The 15,321-nt window shown below is 43.4% G+C and overlaps 3 protein-coding genes across 5 annotated transcripts; 1 reads left to right on the top strand and 2 right to left on the bottom strand.

Moving 5' to 3' along the window:
* Window positions 1-840: 840 nt before the first annotated feature.
* LOC106564891 (prenylcysteine oxidase) lies at window positions 841-6,239 on the bottom strand. 2 transcript variants are annotated; one of them, XM_045690214.1, is made up of 7 exons: window positions 5,971-6,239; window positions 5,463-5,607; window positions 5,015-5,221; window positions 4,728-4,902; window positions 4,375-4,598; window positions 4,076-4,228; window positions 841-2,858 (listed from the first exon to the last, which is right to left on the bottom strand). In XM_045690214.1, exons 2-7 carry the CDS (start codon window positions 5,575-5,577, stop codon window positions 2,188-2,190), a joined length of 1,545 nt encoding a protein of 514 aa, XP_045546170.1. In that variant the 5' UTR covers window positions 5,578-5,607; window positions 5,971-6,239; the 3' UTR covers window positions 841-2,187. The 2 variants fall into 2 exon arrangements, with proteins under 2 accessions (XP_045546170.1, XP_013986859.1); XM_014131384.2 differs by having other exon boundaries at window positions 4,387-4,598.
* LOC106564906 (protein FAM136A) lies at window positions 6,197-7,777 on the top strand. Of its 2 annotated transcripts, none has more exons than XM_045690255.1 (3): window positions 6,197-6,492; window positions 6,780-6,818; window positions 6,925-7,777. In XM_045690255.1, the coding sequence occupies exons 1-3, from the start codon at window positions 6,388-6,390 to the stop codon at window positions 7,165-7,167; spliced, it is 387 nt and encodes a 128-aa protein (XP_045546211.1). In that variant the 5' UTR covers window positions 6,197-6,387; the 3' UTR covers window positions 7,168-7,777. The 2 variants fall into 2 exon arrangements, with proteins under 2 accessions (XP_045546211.1, XP_045546205.1); XM_045690249.1 differs by having other exon boundaries at window positions 6,690-6,818.
* A 101-nt stretch (window positions 7,778-7,878) lies between these two features.
* LOC106564898 (germ cell-less protein-like 1) lies at window positions 7,879-15,265 on the bottom strand. Its single transcript, XM_014131397.2, has 15 exons — window positions 14,885-15,265; window positions 13,146-13,335; window positions 12,706-12,829; window positions 12,506-12,602; window positions 11,776-11,873; window positions 11,505-11,617; window positions 11,345-11,410; window positions 10,848-10,932; window positions 10,639-10,729; window positions 10,374-10,514; window positions 10,207-10,276; window positions 9,561-9,636; window positions 9,298-9,443; window positions 9,005-9,092; window positions 7,879-8,865 (listed from the first exon to the last, which is right to left on the bottom strand). Exons 2-15 carry the CDS (start codon window positions 13,319-13,321, stop codon window positions 8,725-8,727), a joined length of 1,512 nt encoding a protein of 503 aa, XP_013986872.1. The 5' UTR covers window positions 13,322-13,335; window positions 14,885-15,265; the 3' UTR covers window positions 7,879-8,724.
* Window positions 15,266-15,321: the final 56 nt, after the last annotated feature.

The raw sequence follows: 15,321 nt of genomic DNA, 5'->3' as shown, positions 1-15,321 counted from the left end.
TAAAGGCAATGCTACCAAATACTAATTGAGTGTATGTAAACTTCTGACCCCCTGGGAATGTGATGAAAGAAATTAAAGCTGAAATAAATCATTCTGTCTACTATTATTCTGACATTTCACATTCTTAAAATAAAGTGGTGATCCTAACTGACCCAAGACAGTAATTTTTACCAGGATTAAATGTCAGGAATTGTGAAAAACTGAGTTTAAATGTATTTAGCTAAGGTGTATGTAAACTTCCGACTTCAACTGTATGAAGCAACCTTCAAAATATAGTTTACAAGGCTACCAATTACTTCACACTGGAAGGTAAAGCTACCCTTAAGAGAAAAGTGTTACCTTTACTACATCAAAACTACCTCATGAAAAATGTTATCTAAATCTTTAAATGTCATATAATACAAAGTTATGAATTCAAGAACACATCACTCTGGAGTCAGATGTTAACAGTGCAATGAGATCAGTGTGACAACCAGAAAGTGAGTGTGTGTTGACTGTAGTTGAAGTAGTTCTACTACCGAAAACACTACGATGATTTTAATTTAGTTAACTACTGCCAAGCTAATGCAAAATGTAGTTAAATTACTAGTTGAACGACATGTAGTGGAACTACTCCACAACACAGGGCAAATGGCGTTATCTGCAAATAAGAAAATGTGGTTTGTGCTTTGAATGTCCAGTTTGTTGAAGAACATGTGGCTATTTGCACCTTTGGGGCCTGGCAGAACATGTATTGTTTAATTAAAGATGACATTCATCACTTCAGTGTTATCTCTTTATTCTGATTGTAAACATTGATTTCAAGTCCCCAAGTCTCCTATTTACAAAAAATGGACAAAACAAGATTGAAGTCATTTAATTTTTCCTGGAAATCCATAGAAGACCATGTCAAATACAGCATAAAACATATCGCAATTACAAACTCTGATTTCAAATTAGTTTACAAAAGCTTGCATTTCCATGCCAACATTTGGGAGTCAAATCAGCTGATTTCAAAATACTGTCCCTCTTCCATCAATATAGTTAATGTCTAAACGTCTGGGAATTTTGCTATAAAATTTGTCATATTCTATATATCAAAGTGCACCATTTTCTATGGTTGTACAGTATCTAACACATTATCACAAACACATAGAAACCCCAAAAACCTCAAAAAGTGTGTTAGAAAGGCTAAACCAACAACGATTATTTTCAGAGTCATTCTAGACAAATTACAGAGACACGTGAAATTTACCTCCCAGAATAGAAGACAATATTTTCTGAAGGATACTTATCACTCACAGTAAAATAGATTTACTTTGTGTTCTTATATTTCACTTTGGTCCCAATGGAAGACTAGTTTCATGGCACAATTTGCTCATCACATAGATGACATAAACATACCTAAAACATGCCAAAAACAGAGACTAAATATTTTCTGAAAGCAAGTAGAAAGGCGGATTCCCAGATATAAAGAGCATTGCTTAGTAATTTAAAAGGCACAATTTAGAAATATGTAAATAGACTATAGTACATTTTCAAATGACATCAAATGATCAGTGCGAATAGGGGTTTGTTCTTCATGGGTGTATTCATAATTGTATAACACCAAAAACTTTGCAATAATCTGTTGGCCAATTTTCCTTGCAAGAACTATTCAATTGCACAGCCGCTTACATTTCACCAACCAATTTGCTTTACAACCTTTTCAACACTACGCCAGAGGTAGAGAGCTTGAGACGCAGCATGAAGACATACGTGGGTCTAGAGGAGCCACAGGGTACCTCATCCAGATGTATTTGACACATTTAGAAACGCAGAAAGTTAGCAGCACCATCTAGTGCAGCTTTATATGTGAAAACCCAATGCATGCACATATTAAACAATAATTGTACTTTTACCCTGCAGTATAGCATAGCTCGCTATGCTGATGTCACAGTGATCATTCTATTCAGCACAGTATTAGAATATCTCCTGAATATCTGATGAAAATGATGTGCTAATGTTGCAGTTGATATTATTTCAGTTGAATTTTTCAAATCAAAATATATCAATATAGTGGGTCAATGGATATAGCTTCATAATTGGGAAGAACACCCAATACTACTGTTCACGTACGCAGGAGTGTTTTAGTGTGAAATATCTCTGACTGATATTATTGCTGTATATTATTACTTTTCTCCACCTCTGTTGTCCCTCCCTCCCTTTTCAAAGCTCTCCTCTCAGACGTGTGTGCAGGTCCTCCTGATCGATTCTGCCCACCTGGGAGTTCCAGCGGTGATGTGCCAACAGTGCCAGGTTCCTGGCTGAGATGGCGCTCATCTCCATGGCGCTGGCTGCCCACTCCACAGCATTCAGGTAGTACAGGCGCTCATGGAGGATGAACGGAGGGGTCCTACGGTGAGGTGGATTGTAAGCGGGGTACGCCAGCCACTTCGTTTCTGAGGTGGAGTCCCATGATAGGAACATGTCCCGGAGCTGCTCCTGGGACAGAGGCTGAGGAGAGAACACCTTCCACACCTTGCTCTCGCTGGCTGGCGGGCGTAAGTAGCTTGGTGGGATGTGCACAGGGTCAATAGAGCTCAGGCTGTTGATGATGGAGCCCTTGGTGTCTGTGGTGAGAACGTCTGACACACTGAAGGTAGAGGGCTTCTCAGAGGTGCCCAGGTAGGACACGTTGAGGAGGCCGTGGACCAGGGTGGTGACAGTCTGGTGGTAGCGCCCAGGGTACTGGGAGGGGATGGGCGGGGAGAAGCCTGCAAAGGTGATGTCAGACTTTCCCTGGTGGAGAGGTGTGGCCACAATCACTATGTCATACAGGGAATGGGCGGAGCCAGAGTCCCCAACATAGTTTACCTCATAAAGACTGGCTGTGATACCTGTGAACAGGAAAGAGAGACTGAAAAGATTTGGCATGGGTCCTCAGATCTTCAAAAAGTTCTACAGCTGCACCATCGAGAGCATCCTGACTGGTTGCATCACTGCCTGCTATGGCAACTGCTCGGCCTCCGACCGCAAGGCACTACAGACGGTAGTGTCAAAGACCCCCTAGTCATAGACTGTTCTCTCTGCTACCGCACGGCAAGCGGTACTGGAGCACCAAGTCTAGGTCCAAAAGGCTTCTTAACAGCTTCTACCCCCAAGCCATAAGACTCCTGAACATCTAACCAAATGGCTACCCAGACTATTTGCATTGCCTGGCCCCCCCCTTTTACGCTGCTGCTACTCTCTGTTATTATATATACATAGTCACTTTAACTCTACCTACATGTACATATTACCTCAATTACCTGGACTAACTGGTGCCCCCGCACATTGACTCTGTACCGGTACCCCTTGTATATAGCCTCCATTTTTTTACTTAACACTTATTATTTCTTAAAACGGCATTGTTGGTTAAGGACTTGTAAGTAAGCATTTCACTGTGAGGTCTACACCTGTTGTATTCGACACGTGACAAATAACATTTGATTTGAGTAGACCCTTAGCAGCTACAGAACAGATTTTATATAACTTGCAGATTTATGTACTAAGTACCTGTGCTGTTAGTTACTTGAGGCATTTGTGTATATATACACATAATTGCACCCCCTTTTGCCCTCAAAACAGCATCTATTTGTCGGGGCATGGACTCTACATGGTATTAAGCATTCCACAGGGATGCTGGCCCATGTTGACTCCAATGCTTCCCACAGTTGTGACAAGTTGGCTGTATGTCCTTAGGGTGATGGATCATTCTCGATACAAGGGAAACTGTTGGGTGTGAAAAACCCAGCAGAGTTGCAGTTCTTGACACTCTCAAACTGGTGCACTTGGCACCTACTACCAAACCCCGTTCAAAGGCATTTAAATATTTTGTCTTGCCCCTTCACCCTCTGAATGGCACACATACACAATCCATGTCTCAAGGCTTAAACGTCCTTCTTTAACCCGTCTCCTCCCCTTCATCTACACTGATTGAAGTGGATTTAACAAGTGACATCAATATGGGATCATACTGCTCTTTCCATGACATAGACTGACCAGGTGAATCCAGGTGAAAGCTATGGTCCTTTATTGATCTCACTTTAATGTTTTGTACACTCAGTGTATGTACCTGCTTTAGATGGTCGCAACTTGACAGAGATAGCAGTGACTCGTGCTGGGATGAGCTCGGCCTTGCTGTGGTACAGGAGTCCTGAGCACACCTTCTTATTACCTCCGTCCACTGCCCACAGGCCTGGGTCTGCCCCTGCTAGAGACACCGCCCCTGGAGACAACATCACACCACACATTTCACAAGGATTAGTTCAGTTTCCTTATGTTTTCAAGATAAAAAACATTTGATTGGATGGCCACATAAGAGCACTCAGAACCACTTATCAGACCACTTTGGTGTGCATTTCTTTTTGTTACCTAAAAACCTACCCACAAATCCATTGATGCGCACACTTTGGCCATAGTTCACACGGGTGACAGGTGCCACAACGTCGTTGAGGAAGCTCTGAGAAAAGCCCTCCCCCAACATGGCCTCCTCCAGTGTCTGATTGGCTAGTGTGAGGAAATCGTCACCACCCATTGCATGCAGGAGCTTCTCCACACTGGTGAAGGAGTAGCCAAACTGCTGGTACTGGTAGATTCTGGAAAAACAAGAACCAAAACATCACATACCTACAATTAGCACTCTTCTCTCATTAATAATTTCATAATTTTCAAAGGTTTTGACTGCTGAGTTGTAAATAGACAGGTAGCAGAAACTAAAGTCTCACCTCATGAACTTATCCAGAACACTTTCCACCCACATCTGCATCCGCAGGAAGTTGAACCCGTACCGCCAAAGAAGGCGCAGGAAGTTCACAATAAACCAGTCACTCTCTTCAAAGATGAGCTCTTTTCCATTGAAGATGGCCATTTTTCCAGGGACATCCCGCCTCTGGGAAAGGCCTGAGAGAAACAGGGGAGAAATAAAGATGTGTGTCATTAGACTGTCTGTGCATGTGTACTGCAATCTTTCAGGAACAAGCAAGTGTGTCTCTCATAGGCCAACATGTCTCACCTAGTCTTTCAAGGAAGTGCTTCATGTGCAGATTTAGAGGGTGGATAACTGCGCCCCCCGTCTCGTACTCATAGTCCCCCATGTTGTGGGTGGCCAGTCGCCCCCCCACAGTGCCTGGCTCAAACACATCGATCTTCACCGCTGCCCCAAACTCCTGTCTCAGGAAGTAAGCTGTTGCTGTGCCACCGATGCCCGCTCCAACCACAGCTGGTAATAGAATGAAACCGCAATGTCATTAGAGGTCCAAGGGGAGTAAAATGAACAATTCATAAGTGAAAAAATGTGTGTCATGTAAATATGTGTAATAGAAATGCTCTCTGGGCCAATAGAACTAAATTCATGGAGATTTGTGAACACACCTATGCAGAACGGATGTACTAGTGTGTAGCCACACAACACTGGATGCCATTGACAATGGAATGTGGAGTCTGGACTAGGATTGGTTTACCTATCCTCTTGGGTGGATCTTTGTCTTCTGGAGCTGAGGCTAGACTCCTCCGTCCAGCTTGACAGAGCCCCAAGAACAGGAGTGCCCTGATTGACATGGTTCTTGAAATCATCATGGGTATTCAATTCCTTTCAAGAAAGGTTATCTGAGTAGAGATTTAAAAAAAAACATATTTCAATTACAAAAATAACATAGGCTACACATTCACACCTGATCAGTAGTCAGAAACATGTCACTTTAATATGATTGTGTGAATTGCTGGGTCAATTAAGGACAGACAGCATAGACTGGTGGTGACATGTGTACTATCAGTGTTTTCAATAAATGTGTTAATCTCTCTGGGTCAAAGGGCAGCACACTTGATCTTTTGAGGAGCAGTCTTTCATGGAGATGGGCATTTTTTACTGTTTGATATCTTAAAAACATAAATGATATGACCCCTCTTAGTTATTTGGCTAAAATCAGACAATTAAAAAGGTCTGATAACTGATAAGTGTACACTGCTCACCATTTCAAATGTCAGTAGAGGTGAAGACTTCTCAAGGAGTTCACAATGAAGTTTTACTAGCTACGAGTTTACAAATGATTTTAAAAACGAAGCAAGCTATTGACTTATCTAACTCGTAATTTGGTCAAATAAGTCGCTGAGAAACAAATATAGATCCCGCACAGTATTTTAAATTTAAAGTTAAGACTTCAAAGCGGAGACTTCGGTCACGTCGGTACCATATTGGGAACCGGAAATTACCAAGATAATGCCGGAAGCTAGAGTGGATGTGACGTTGTTTGTATTAGAACGGAGAGGCATGCTTTCAGCCTTCTTAACTTGCAATAACTTATCGTATGTAATTGGTGTGGCTGTTATTCAGCTGTGCATCGTAGCTAAACGTTATCTTCTAACAGTTCAGCTTAAATAGTCACTCAAATGAGAGCAACATTTGAGATGACAGAGGCACATCAAGCTCGTGTACTGAAAACCATTGAGGATATGGTTCAAAGTTTAGAACGGAACCACATTCGCAAGCTGCAAGTAAGTGGTCATGTAAATGCAATTTCAGCTATGTTCAAAACATCCAATATAATCCAGTATATTGTGCAGTGCATTATCAACAAATCACCCTCTCTTTCTCCATGCGTACATCATTTGCAACCTGTAATTGTCAACACTTGGGCTTATCAGGTGCCCAGTTCAAAAATGTAAGAAAATCTTTCTTGTGCATAATGTAGCCAGGGTCTCATGTTGAAGTGCAGTGCAGAGTGCTGCGAGCGCTCCATAGACACAATTGTATTGAACACTGCAACACCCCTCTGGCTCAGGCCCAAGGACTAGTGACCAATGAACTGGAGAAATTTCAGGTGAGTATTTTTTGTTTTAGTTGATAACAACTTGAATATCTTGTGACAGCCGATACAGAGAATGTGTAGCTTGATTGTGATTATTTTTCTGACTCTCCATGCCCAGGACCGGCTGACCAGGTGCACCATGCACTGTAATGACAAGGCCAGGGACCTGTTGGACTCTGGGGCCAAGGAGCCAGCCGTGCGGGCCCTGATGGAGAACTGTGTGGGCAGCTGTGTAGATGACCATGTCAACCTGATCCCCAGCATGACACAGACTCAAAGAGAACCTGAACTCTATTCCACAGTGAGAAGGGGAGAGCGTACAGCAGATGCACGAGACATCTTGGACTCCATGCTACAGTGACAAAGGGGTTCATAAAGTTTACTCTCGGACTGTAATAACAGCAAGGATATCTAAACAATTGGAAATGCAGTGTTTCCCCTATATGCATTTGAATAATAGATGCATTGATGTATGCCCAAGGAAGACCCCATAACCCCCCCTCTCCACACTAACTGCTGGAAAAAATCCTAGGCGTAACACTGAAATGGCAGATCCAATACCTCAGTGAGGGAAAGGGACATTTGGGGTTTACAGCTTGCAAGGGTGAGATTTGAGTCCATGTCAGCAAGGGTGGTGGGGATATACCTCTGCTCAGTCAGAAGAAACTACAGATCCCTTGCAAACTGGTTGGCCTACATGTTTCTGTGTGGAGCACTTACTGTTTATTGGTTTAACTTAGACCAGAGACATGCCAGATGAATGTTCTCAGCAGGCCTGTGACCACAGAATTGTCTAACATCAAAATACTGCTATTCGTGAACTGTGTGTGAGGGTAATTTATTACATTTCCTGATAACCTAGCTGTTGTATGATTGTCTTTATTCTGCCTGTGACTGTGCTCTTAATATCGGCAACCTGTTCTGTGAAACTTTCCCTCCATCAGTTTTTTTTATATAAAAATGTAAACAGGGAGGAATTGCATTGGTAATATATTTTAGCCTGAAATTCTTTAGCTGCGTCTTTTGGCAAGTCATCAAAATGTGAATTATAATGCAACACACACACCTTATACAGCTTTTGAAAACACCAGTTTTAATAACTAAGCATGTACAGCATAGTGAAACCTGTATAATGTACAAATGTATGCACAGACACTAACGGTGAACTAATTGACAGCATTTCAGTGAGGATATTACAGCACAAGTTAGTCATATGTACAGGATACACATGGTATACACTGTCCAACGAAATGCTTACTTGCAGGTTCATTTGACAATGCAGCAATACGATATGAATGACTGCAAAGTGTGAAGGTAAGCCCCCACTGTTGAGGAAACTGACAGATCAGTAAACTATTGTCAAGACTGCCATGTAACTTTGGTCCAAAATAAATCAATATGCACAACATCTTACAATACATTAAGGCAGGTATATTACAATTATCCAAAATGTAGACTAGAAATTAAAGTAATATTTTGAAAGTTTAAAAGCAGCACCATATTCTGCCATAGGTATTTGAAATTCACATCTAATTCAGACCCACTAGTGGCCAACATACTCAACTAGCAATACCGTATGTGTTAGTAATTACATAGATAGTAATGGATAATTCCCTGTGAGAGATGACCATGGTCACACTTCTGATAGCACCACAGCCCACCCGTGTGGACTATTTATTGGCAGTGTAAGTTTTTTTTCTTTCATTAAAAAAGCAAAATAAATATAAAAAGGCATATCAAATGAATGAAATCAAATAACCATAAACTGAAGAACAATGAATATTTTTGAAAAACAACGTATCCCAAAACACAATAGACTGGGCTAAAGAGCATGCAGATGCCAGGGCTGTGTGGGGTAGAAGCTGTGGGCCACAGCCTGGGGTCAGAGAGGGGACTGGTTGAGGGTGTGGAGCTGATATCAGGATACACTGCGGGCGCTGCTCTCTGGTTCAGGGGCATCAGGACGGCGGTCCATATGAGGAGATGTATACTGGAAGTTACAGCACACATAGAGGGGGAACGACAAGAGCCGACTGTCCAGGTTCATCACCACATACTCCTGGAAAAGAGACAGGAGTAGAATGTAAGTTACAGCCATAATTATTTCATCCGATTCAGGCAATACTTAAGACCGAGATGTGTTAATTTCAAGAGGGGAGGAAAGTTTCAGAACGTAGATTATGTGTGGTCTGACTGACCTGGTCTTTCTCCAGGGTGAGAAGCTGGTAACCAGTAGATCGACTACACACCAGCTTCCCACTATTATCAAAGGAGGCCAGGCGTAACCTGAACAGAGATGAACAGCGAATGACAGGTGAGGGGCTAGTCAGGCCTGACAGAGCACATGTAAATCACGTGGCAGTTATACAGAACATAATTATACCATTACTAATACACACACAATGCACTGCCAACCTTTGAAATCTATAGCTGTCCTATGCGTGTTGTGCTGATCACAGTCTAGGTCCTGTCTGCAGCGTGGAACACTAACCTGTATGCTAGATGCCTCCGAGGCTGCAGACTCACAGCTCCCCCACATGGCTGGCTCAGTGTATTCCTCTTGAACACTATGAAGCGGTTGGTGTAGGTCACTAGCAGGTCAAAGCCAAAGTTGAAACCTGTCCACCGCCAACAGTACTAAGCAAGAATAAAAAGTTAAAACATCCTCTTATTTTATCTTTGCTTTTAAGTGCTTATTATATGATTCAGAATAAATCATTTCCTTATTACACAGAGACTAATCGTTTGACTCACATCTCCATCTTTGGTCAGTTTCCTGCCACACCTCATACTGCTTGACTCAAACTCCTCCTTGTTGGCATCCTGTGGACTACAAACACAAATGTCTTACTATAGAAATAAATAGTAATGGCGTCTTTTTGAAGGCATCAACTCTGCCATGGTTCATTGGACAATGCCTACGTAGAAATTAATGTTTCTTTTTGGTTAAACGTGGAAAATAAGGTCTGTGGTAAACACAGGCTTAGGAGATCTTATACATTTTGTTCTGTGAAATTATCTTCGTCAGCTAATGTCACTTTTTGTGAATTTTGAAGCGTTTATGTAATAAATAAAAAACAAAGCACATAAAGGCTTCATAATTCATAAAGGTCATGTTAACTGACTGATATTATCTCACAGAACAAAACCTATAAGATCTCCTAAACCGGTGTTAACCTCAGAACTTATTTTCAGCGTTTATCCCAAAACCCTATTCTTTCCCCATTAATTTCCGCCATGGGGTGGCCGAACGAACCAGAGGTAACTCATTTCAGGGTTTTAGGACTACAAGCTGGCGAGCTCTATTCTAGCGGAAATATATTTTCAGTCACTGAAAGTGGCAGATTGGCATTAATGTTGTCATGGTGCGATATTGCTGGTTTGGAGCTCCAGTTCTCACCCATTGTCATTGTCGTGCTCCGTCCGTAGCATGGCAAACCACTGGCTCTTGTACACGGAAGTCAGCCAATCTGTGGTATGAGGAGTTGAACAGAGTAGATCAAAAATGACTACAAAAACAGTTAAGTGAATGTGAAACATAAACCACTATCCAATCATCAACCTTACCGGGTGGGAGAATGTTGTCTCTCTCCAGGATGCGTGCAGACGCCAGGTCGTTGATGATGTATTGAAGGCGCACGTGACTGAAGACGGGAGTAAAGGGAGCGCCGTCCTCTGTTTTTAAGAAGGGCTCCTCCTCTCCCAACTCTGCAACAGCATGCACGTAAGGTCCATTAGAAAAGACTGGTCAGCCAGCGTCTGTCTATTCTAAAACCCCTTGTTCAGATAGGCTTGTAGCTAGCTATGACATGCACTGTGGAACAGAACGTACCAGTTCTGCGTTTGCAAAGCCAGGTGTCAGCGTCAGCCAGCAGTTGCTTGATGGGACCGTCCCAGGATGGATTGAGCTGAAGGAACATCCACTGAGGAGAGGGAGAGTTACAAAGAGAGGGTATGAATGAGAACGAACAAATGGGGAAGGGGGAGATAAATCTACGGTCTTCCTTACAGTAGAGACAGCCCAAAAGGCTGAAGTAGTACCTTTTTCAGGGCTGTGTAGACGTCCATCTCCACCTGCATGACGAAGAGGTCAGACGACTGGATCAGCGGTTCCATCACGTCCGCTCTGCAGATACAGCACACACCCCGCTCACTGACCACACAACACGTAGCCTCTATTACCAGTATGTACAACAGTTCTTGTGCTTACGTTGCTTCCAGAGGCAGCTTGGAACTCGGTAGTGACTTACAGTTGACCGGGGCAGCTCTAGCAGGGCACAAATTTGATGAACTGACTTGTTGGGAAGGTGTCATCCTATGACGGTGCCACGTTGAAAGTCACTGAGCTCTGCAGTAAGGCCATTCTACTGCCAATGTTTGTCTATGGAGATTGCATGGCGGTGTGCTCAATTTTATACACCTGTCAGCAATGGGAATGGCTGAAATAGCCGAATCCCCTAATTTGAAGGGTCCACATACTTTTGTATATATAGTGTATGAGCCCTAGGGAAAAATATGAAAACATTAAAGAGACGCACCCTAGCTCCTTCATCAGGTCAACATTCTGATGGGTCATGAGGTTATTGAGGAGCCATTCCTGACACCTGCAGCAGACACACAAGCATAAGCATGTAGAGCGAGACGAAAATAATTAAAATGTGTAATATTATTCAATAGGAGTGTAATGATGGGGCTTACTTCTTCATAACAGAGTCCAGGCCGTAGATGCTGGCAGAAGAGTAATAGCCACACACAGTCTTGACACTAACGTTCTCTTTCATGGTCTCGCCACATTGCTGGATCAGACCATCCTGCAAAGACACAAAGGCATGGCTTTGATCATCTATTATCATTCAGAAAATTCCATTCCAGTAACTTTCAACCCACACATATCACTATCATCTCAACATTATATACAGTTACATTCCATGTAAAATATACTGTAGTGTGATAATGACCATCTACTGACCAGTTGGAGCATACAAGCTGCTGCTAGGATACTGACCACCCTGCTGGGCTTGATCAGAACATCATCCCGGTACAGAGATCCAAACACTACCTGCAGAGCTAAAAACACACACAACAAATGTGTATAGTAACTGCAAAAAAGAAGTTCAGTGACATAAACAAAGCGATTTGTAGTATTTTATTCCTGACAGCAGTATTGTAGTACTCGAGTCCGACTCGAGTCCCGATTTTGATGACTTGTGACTCAACCATTAGTGACTGGGATTCTCCTTTCTCGTGACTTGTATCTGCACTTGGACTGGCTACTATGATAAGCAGAATTTTAGCAGCACTGGGTGCACATATCTGCAAGGGTTCTGTTCTCTAGCAGTGGAAAGGATGCGCCACACCTGGCACACGCAGCCGACATCAGCTGGTGAGCTGCAGGGGAGCAAGTGATGATTGTGGGCAGACAAGTAGGCAGGCAGGCTCCGCTTCGATCATCGGCTAAGCGACACATCGCGCAAGCGACTGTCCTGCTTCCCCGTAACCACCAGTCAACTGTTTAGCTTTGCCTGGTTAAGAAACACAAAGTGCTTTAAGAAATTGAAAACAATACTAGTATCGAGTTTTTATTCGTGACTCGACCATTGATGACTCGGACTCCAGCCATAGGGACCTCTAGACTCGACTTGGACTCAAGGTTTAGTGACTCGACTACAACACTGCCTGAGAGTGACTTAAGTCCTCACCCTCTGTGTCGATGTTCTGGTCTGGGATCTCTAACGGTATGACCATCATGTTGGACTCCTTCCAGGATCCACTGAACATGCTGGAGAAATACCCTGACTACATAATTAAAACACAGGGAGGAGAGAGGGAGTGGAATGAGTCACAGGCATTGGCTTTGTTGAGACTTCAGTGTGTAGTGTACACAGAACAGTGCACTAACCTGGCACAGGTAGACTTTGTGCAGGTTCCACTCCTGCCCAAGGGCACAGATGCGGATGTCACTGTTCTCGCCGTTCAGGAACAAGGTCTGATAGATGTACTTAGAAGTGCTCTTTAGCTTCTTCCTGTTACAATTCCAAAACAAACCAGCAGAGGGCAGGCCAAGGTTAGAAACAGGCTGGCCATATGAAAGACATGAAAGATGTGTGAATACCTCACCTGTGCTGTGAAGGGCTCTCTACATAGTCTACGCAAACAGAGTAGACAGCGTCGCGTTCCAAAAATTCTGCCGCACACATGTACGTGGAACTACGTAGTGCGTGCCGCAAACGGGGCTCTGTTTGTGTAGACCTTTAGTGTGTTTTTCTCTTACTCTGTTTTGCTGTGTGTGTGTGTCACCTGTGTTCATGAAGTTGTGTGTATGCGTATGGCTCTTCTCACCTCCGTGGTGTGTCCAGTAAGGCATCTTCCTCATCAGGCTCACTGTCACAGTCGCAGTGTGCAGTCCGTTTCCTCTTTCTGCACTCACATCCATGCTTGCCACTGGCACATGCAGTCTCAACTGCTTCCTCCGGATCCTGGGAGGAGGCCTGCATGCGGCTGCCCAGGGTGCCCATCTCTCCCCTGTACACTACACACAAAACAAGACCGTCAGCATGGATGCATTGTAATTCATGAGCTTCACTACTCAGGGGTAAACTAGATTAGGTCACTTTTTTGTTGATGAGTAACTATTTCTTAAAGTTATCTAGGTTCAGACCAGGAGAACTTTCACAGTTGTTTATATACACTACATGACAAAAAGTATGTGGACACCTGCTTGTCGAACATCTCATTCCAAAATCATGGGCATTAATATGGAATTGGTCCCCCTTTGCGGCTATAACAACCTCCACTCTTCTGGGAAGGCGTTCCACTAGATGTTGGGACATTGCTGCAGGGACTTGCTTCCATTCAGCCACGAGAGCATTAATGAGGTCGTGCACTGATGTTGGGCGATTAGGCCTGGCTCGCAGTACGGCGTTCCAATTCATCCCAAAGATGTTCGATGGGGTTTAGGTCAGGGCTCTGTGCAGGGCAGTCAAGTTCTTCCACACCGATATCAACAAACCATTTCTGTATGGACCTTGCTTTGTGCACTGGGGCATTGTCATGCTGAAACAGGAATGGCCTTCCCCCAAACTGTTGCCACAAAGTTGGAATAAAATAATCGTCTAGAATGTCATTGTATGCTGTAGCGTTAAGATTTCCATTCACTGGAACGAAGGGGTTTAGCCCAAACCATGAAAAACAGCCCCAGACCATTATTCCTCCTCCATCAAACTTGACAGTTGGTACTATGCATTGTGGCAGGTAGTGTTTTCCTGGCATCCGCCAAACCTAGATTTGTCCATTGGACTGCCAGATGGTGAAGCGTGATTCATCCCTCCAGAGAACACGTTTTCACTGCTCGAGTCTAATACACCACTTCAGCCGACGCTTGGCATTGTGATGGAAACCCTGTTCATGAAGCACCTTACGAACAGTTATTGTGCTGACGTTGCTTCCAGATGCAGTTTGGAACTTAGTAGAGAGTGTTGCAACCGAGGACAGACGATTTTTACTCACTACGCGCTTCAGCACTCGGTGGTCCCGTTCTGTGAGCTTCGTGGCTGAGCCATTGTTGCTCCTAGACGTTTACACTTCACAATAACAGCACTTACAGTTGACATTGGCAGCTGTAGCAGGGCAGAAATTTGCCTAACTGACTTGTTGGAAAGGTGGCATCCTATGACAGTGCCACGTTGAAAGTGTCTTACTTCTTCAGTAAGGCCATTCTACTGCCATTTGTCGTCTATGGTGATTGCATGGCTTTGTGCTCGATCGTATACACTTGCCAGCAACGGATGTGGTTGAAATAGCCTAATCCAGTAATTTGAAGGGGTGTCCACATACGTTTGTATATAGTGTAAATGATAAACACAATTAAGTCCTGTCCTCTGACAACAATACTGCGGTAGCTAACAACGGTAGCAGGCTAACAATCTCAGGCACTGTGTCCAGCTATCATTGTTTTTGTTGTTGCCACAGCTCCTTAGCTAGCTACCTACAACACAGCTAGCTAGCTACTTTAGCGTACGACCGGGTAGCTAATACATGTAATAGCTAGATAATTTACGATATACAGAAACTTAATTTACCTGATATATATAACAAGGCAAACCCGTCGGCTAGCAAGCTTTGTTGACAATGAATTTAAGCACGCCTAGCTATGTTGCTAGCCAGCTCAGCTGTGACAGGTCACAGACGTAACTTAGCTACTGTTAGCTAGTACAGTACCTAAACAATAAGCCTCCTCAGCTAAATTTTTTGGGACAAAAAGGTAATTTAGCACCAGATATTGCGGAGCTAGTTAATCCGGCCAAATACGATCTACCAATAGCCTGAACATCATTAGTAATGTTTAAAAGGATATTTCAAGAACCATTGTCAAATTGTCTTCCTATTTTCCATAGCTAAAACGATGCAGATACCACAGGCTCAAGATTTGTCTTCTTCTAGCCTGCTAACTATGATGTGCCTCACGCGCTTCTGCGCATTGTTGCCATCTACTGTACTGTAGGTGATATGCAGATTT

This window comes from Salmo salar, chromosome ssa01 (genome assembly GCF_905237065.1).
Source record: "Salmo salar chromosome ssa01, Ssal_v3.1, whole genome shotgun sequence".
Taxonomy (NCBI): Eukaryota; Metazoa; Chordata; class Actinopteri; order Salmoniformes; family Salmonidae; genus Salmo; species Salmo salar.
Note: the sequence above shows the minus strand (reverse complement) of the source record. Positions and strands in the feature narration are given on the sequence as shown.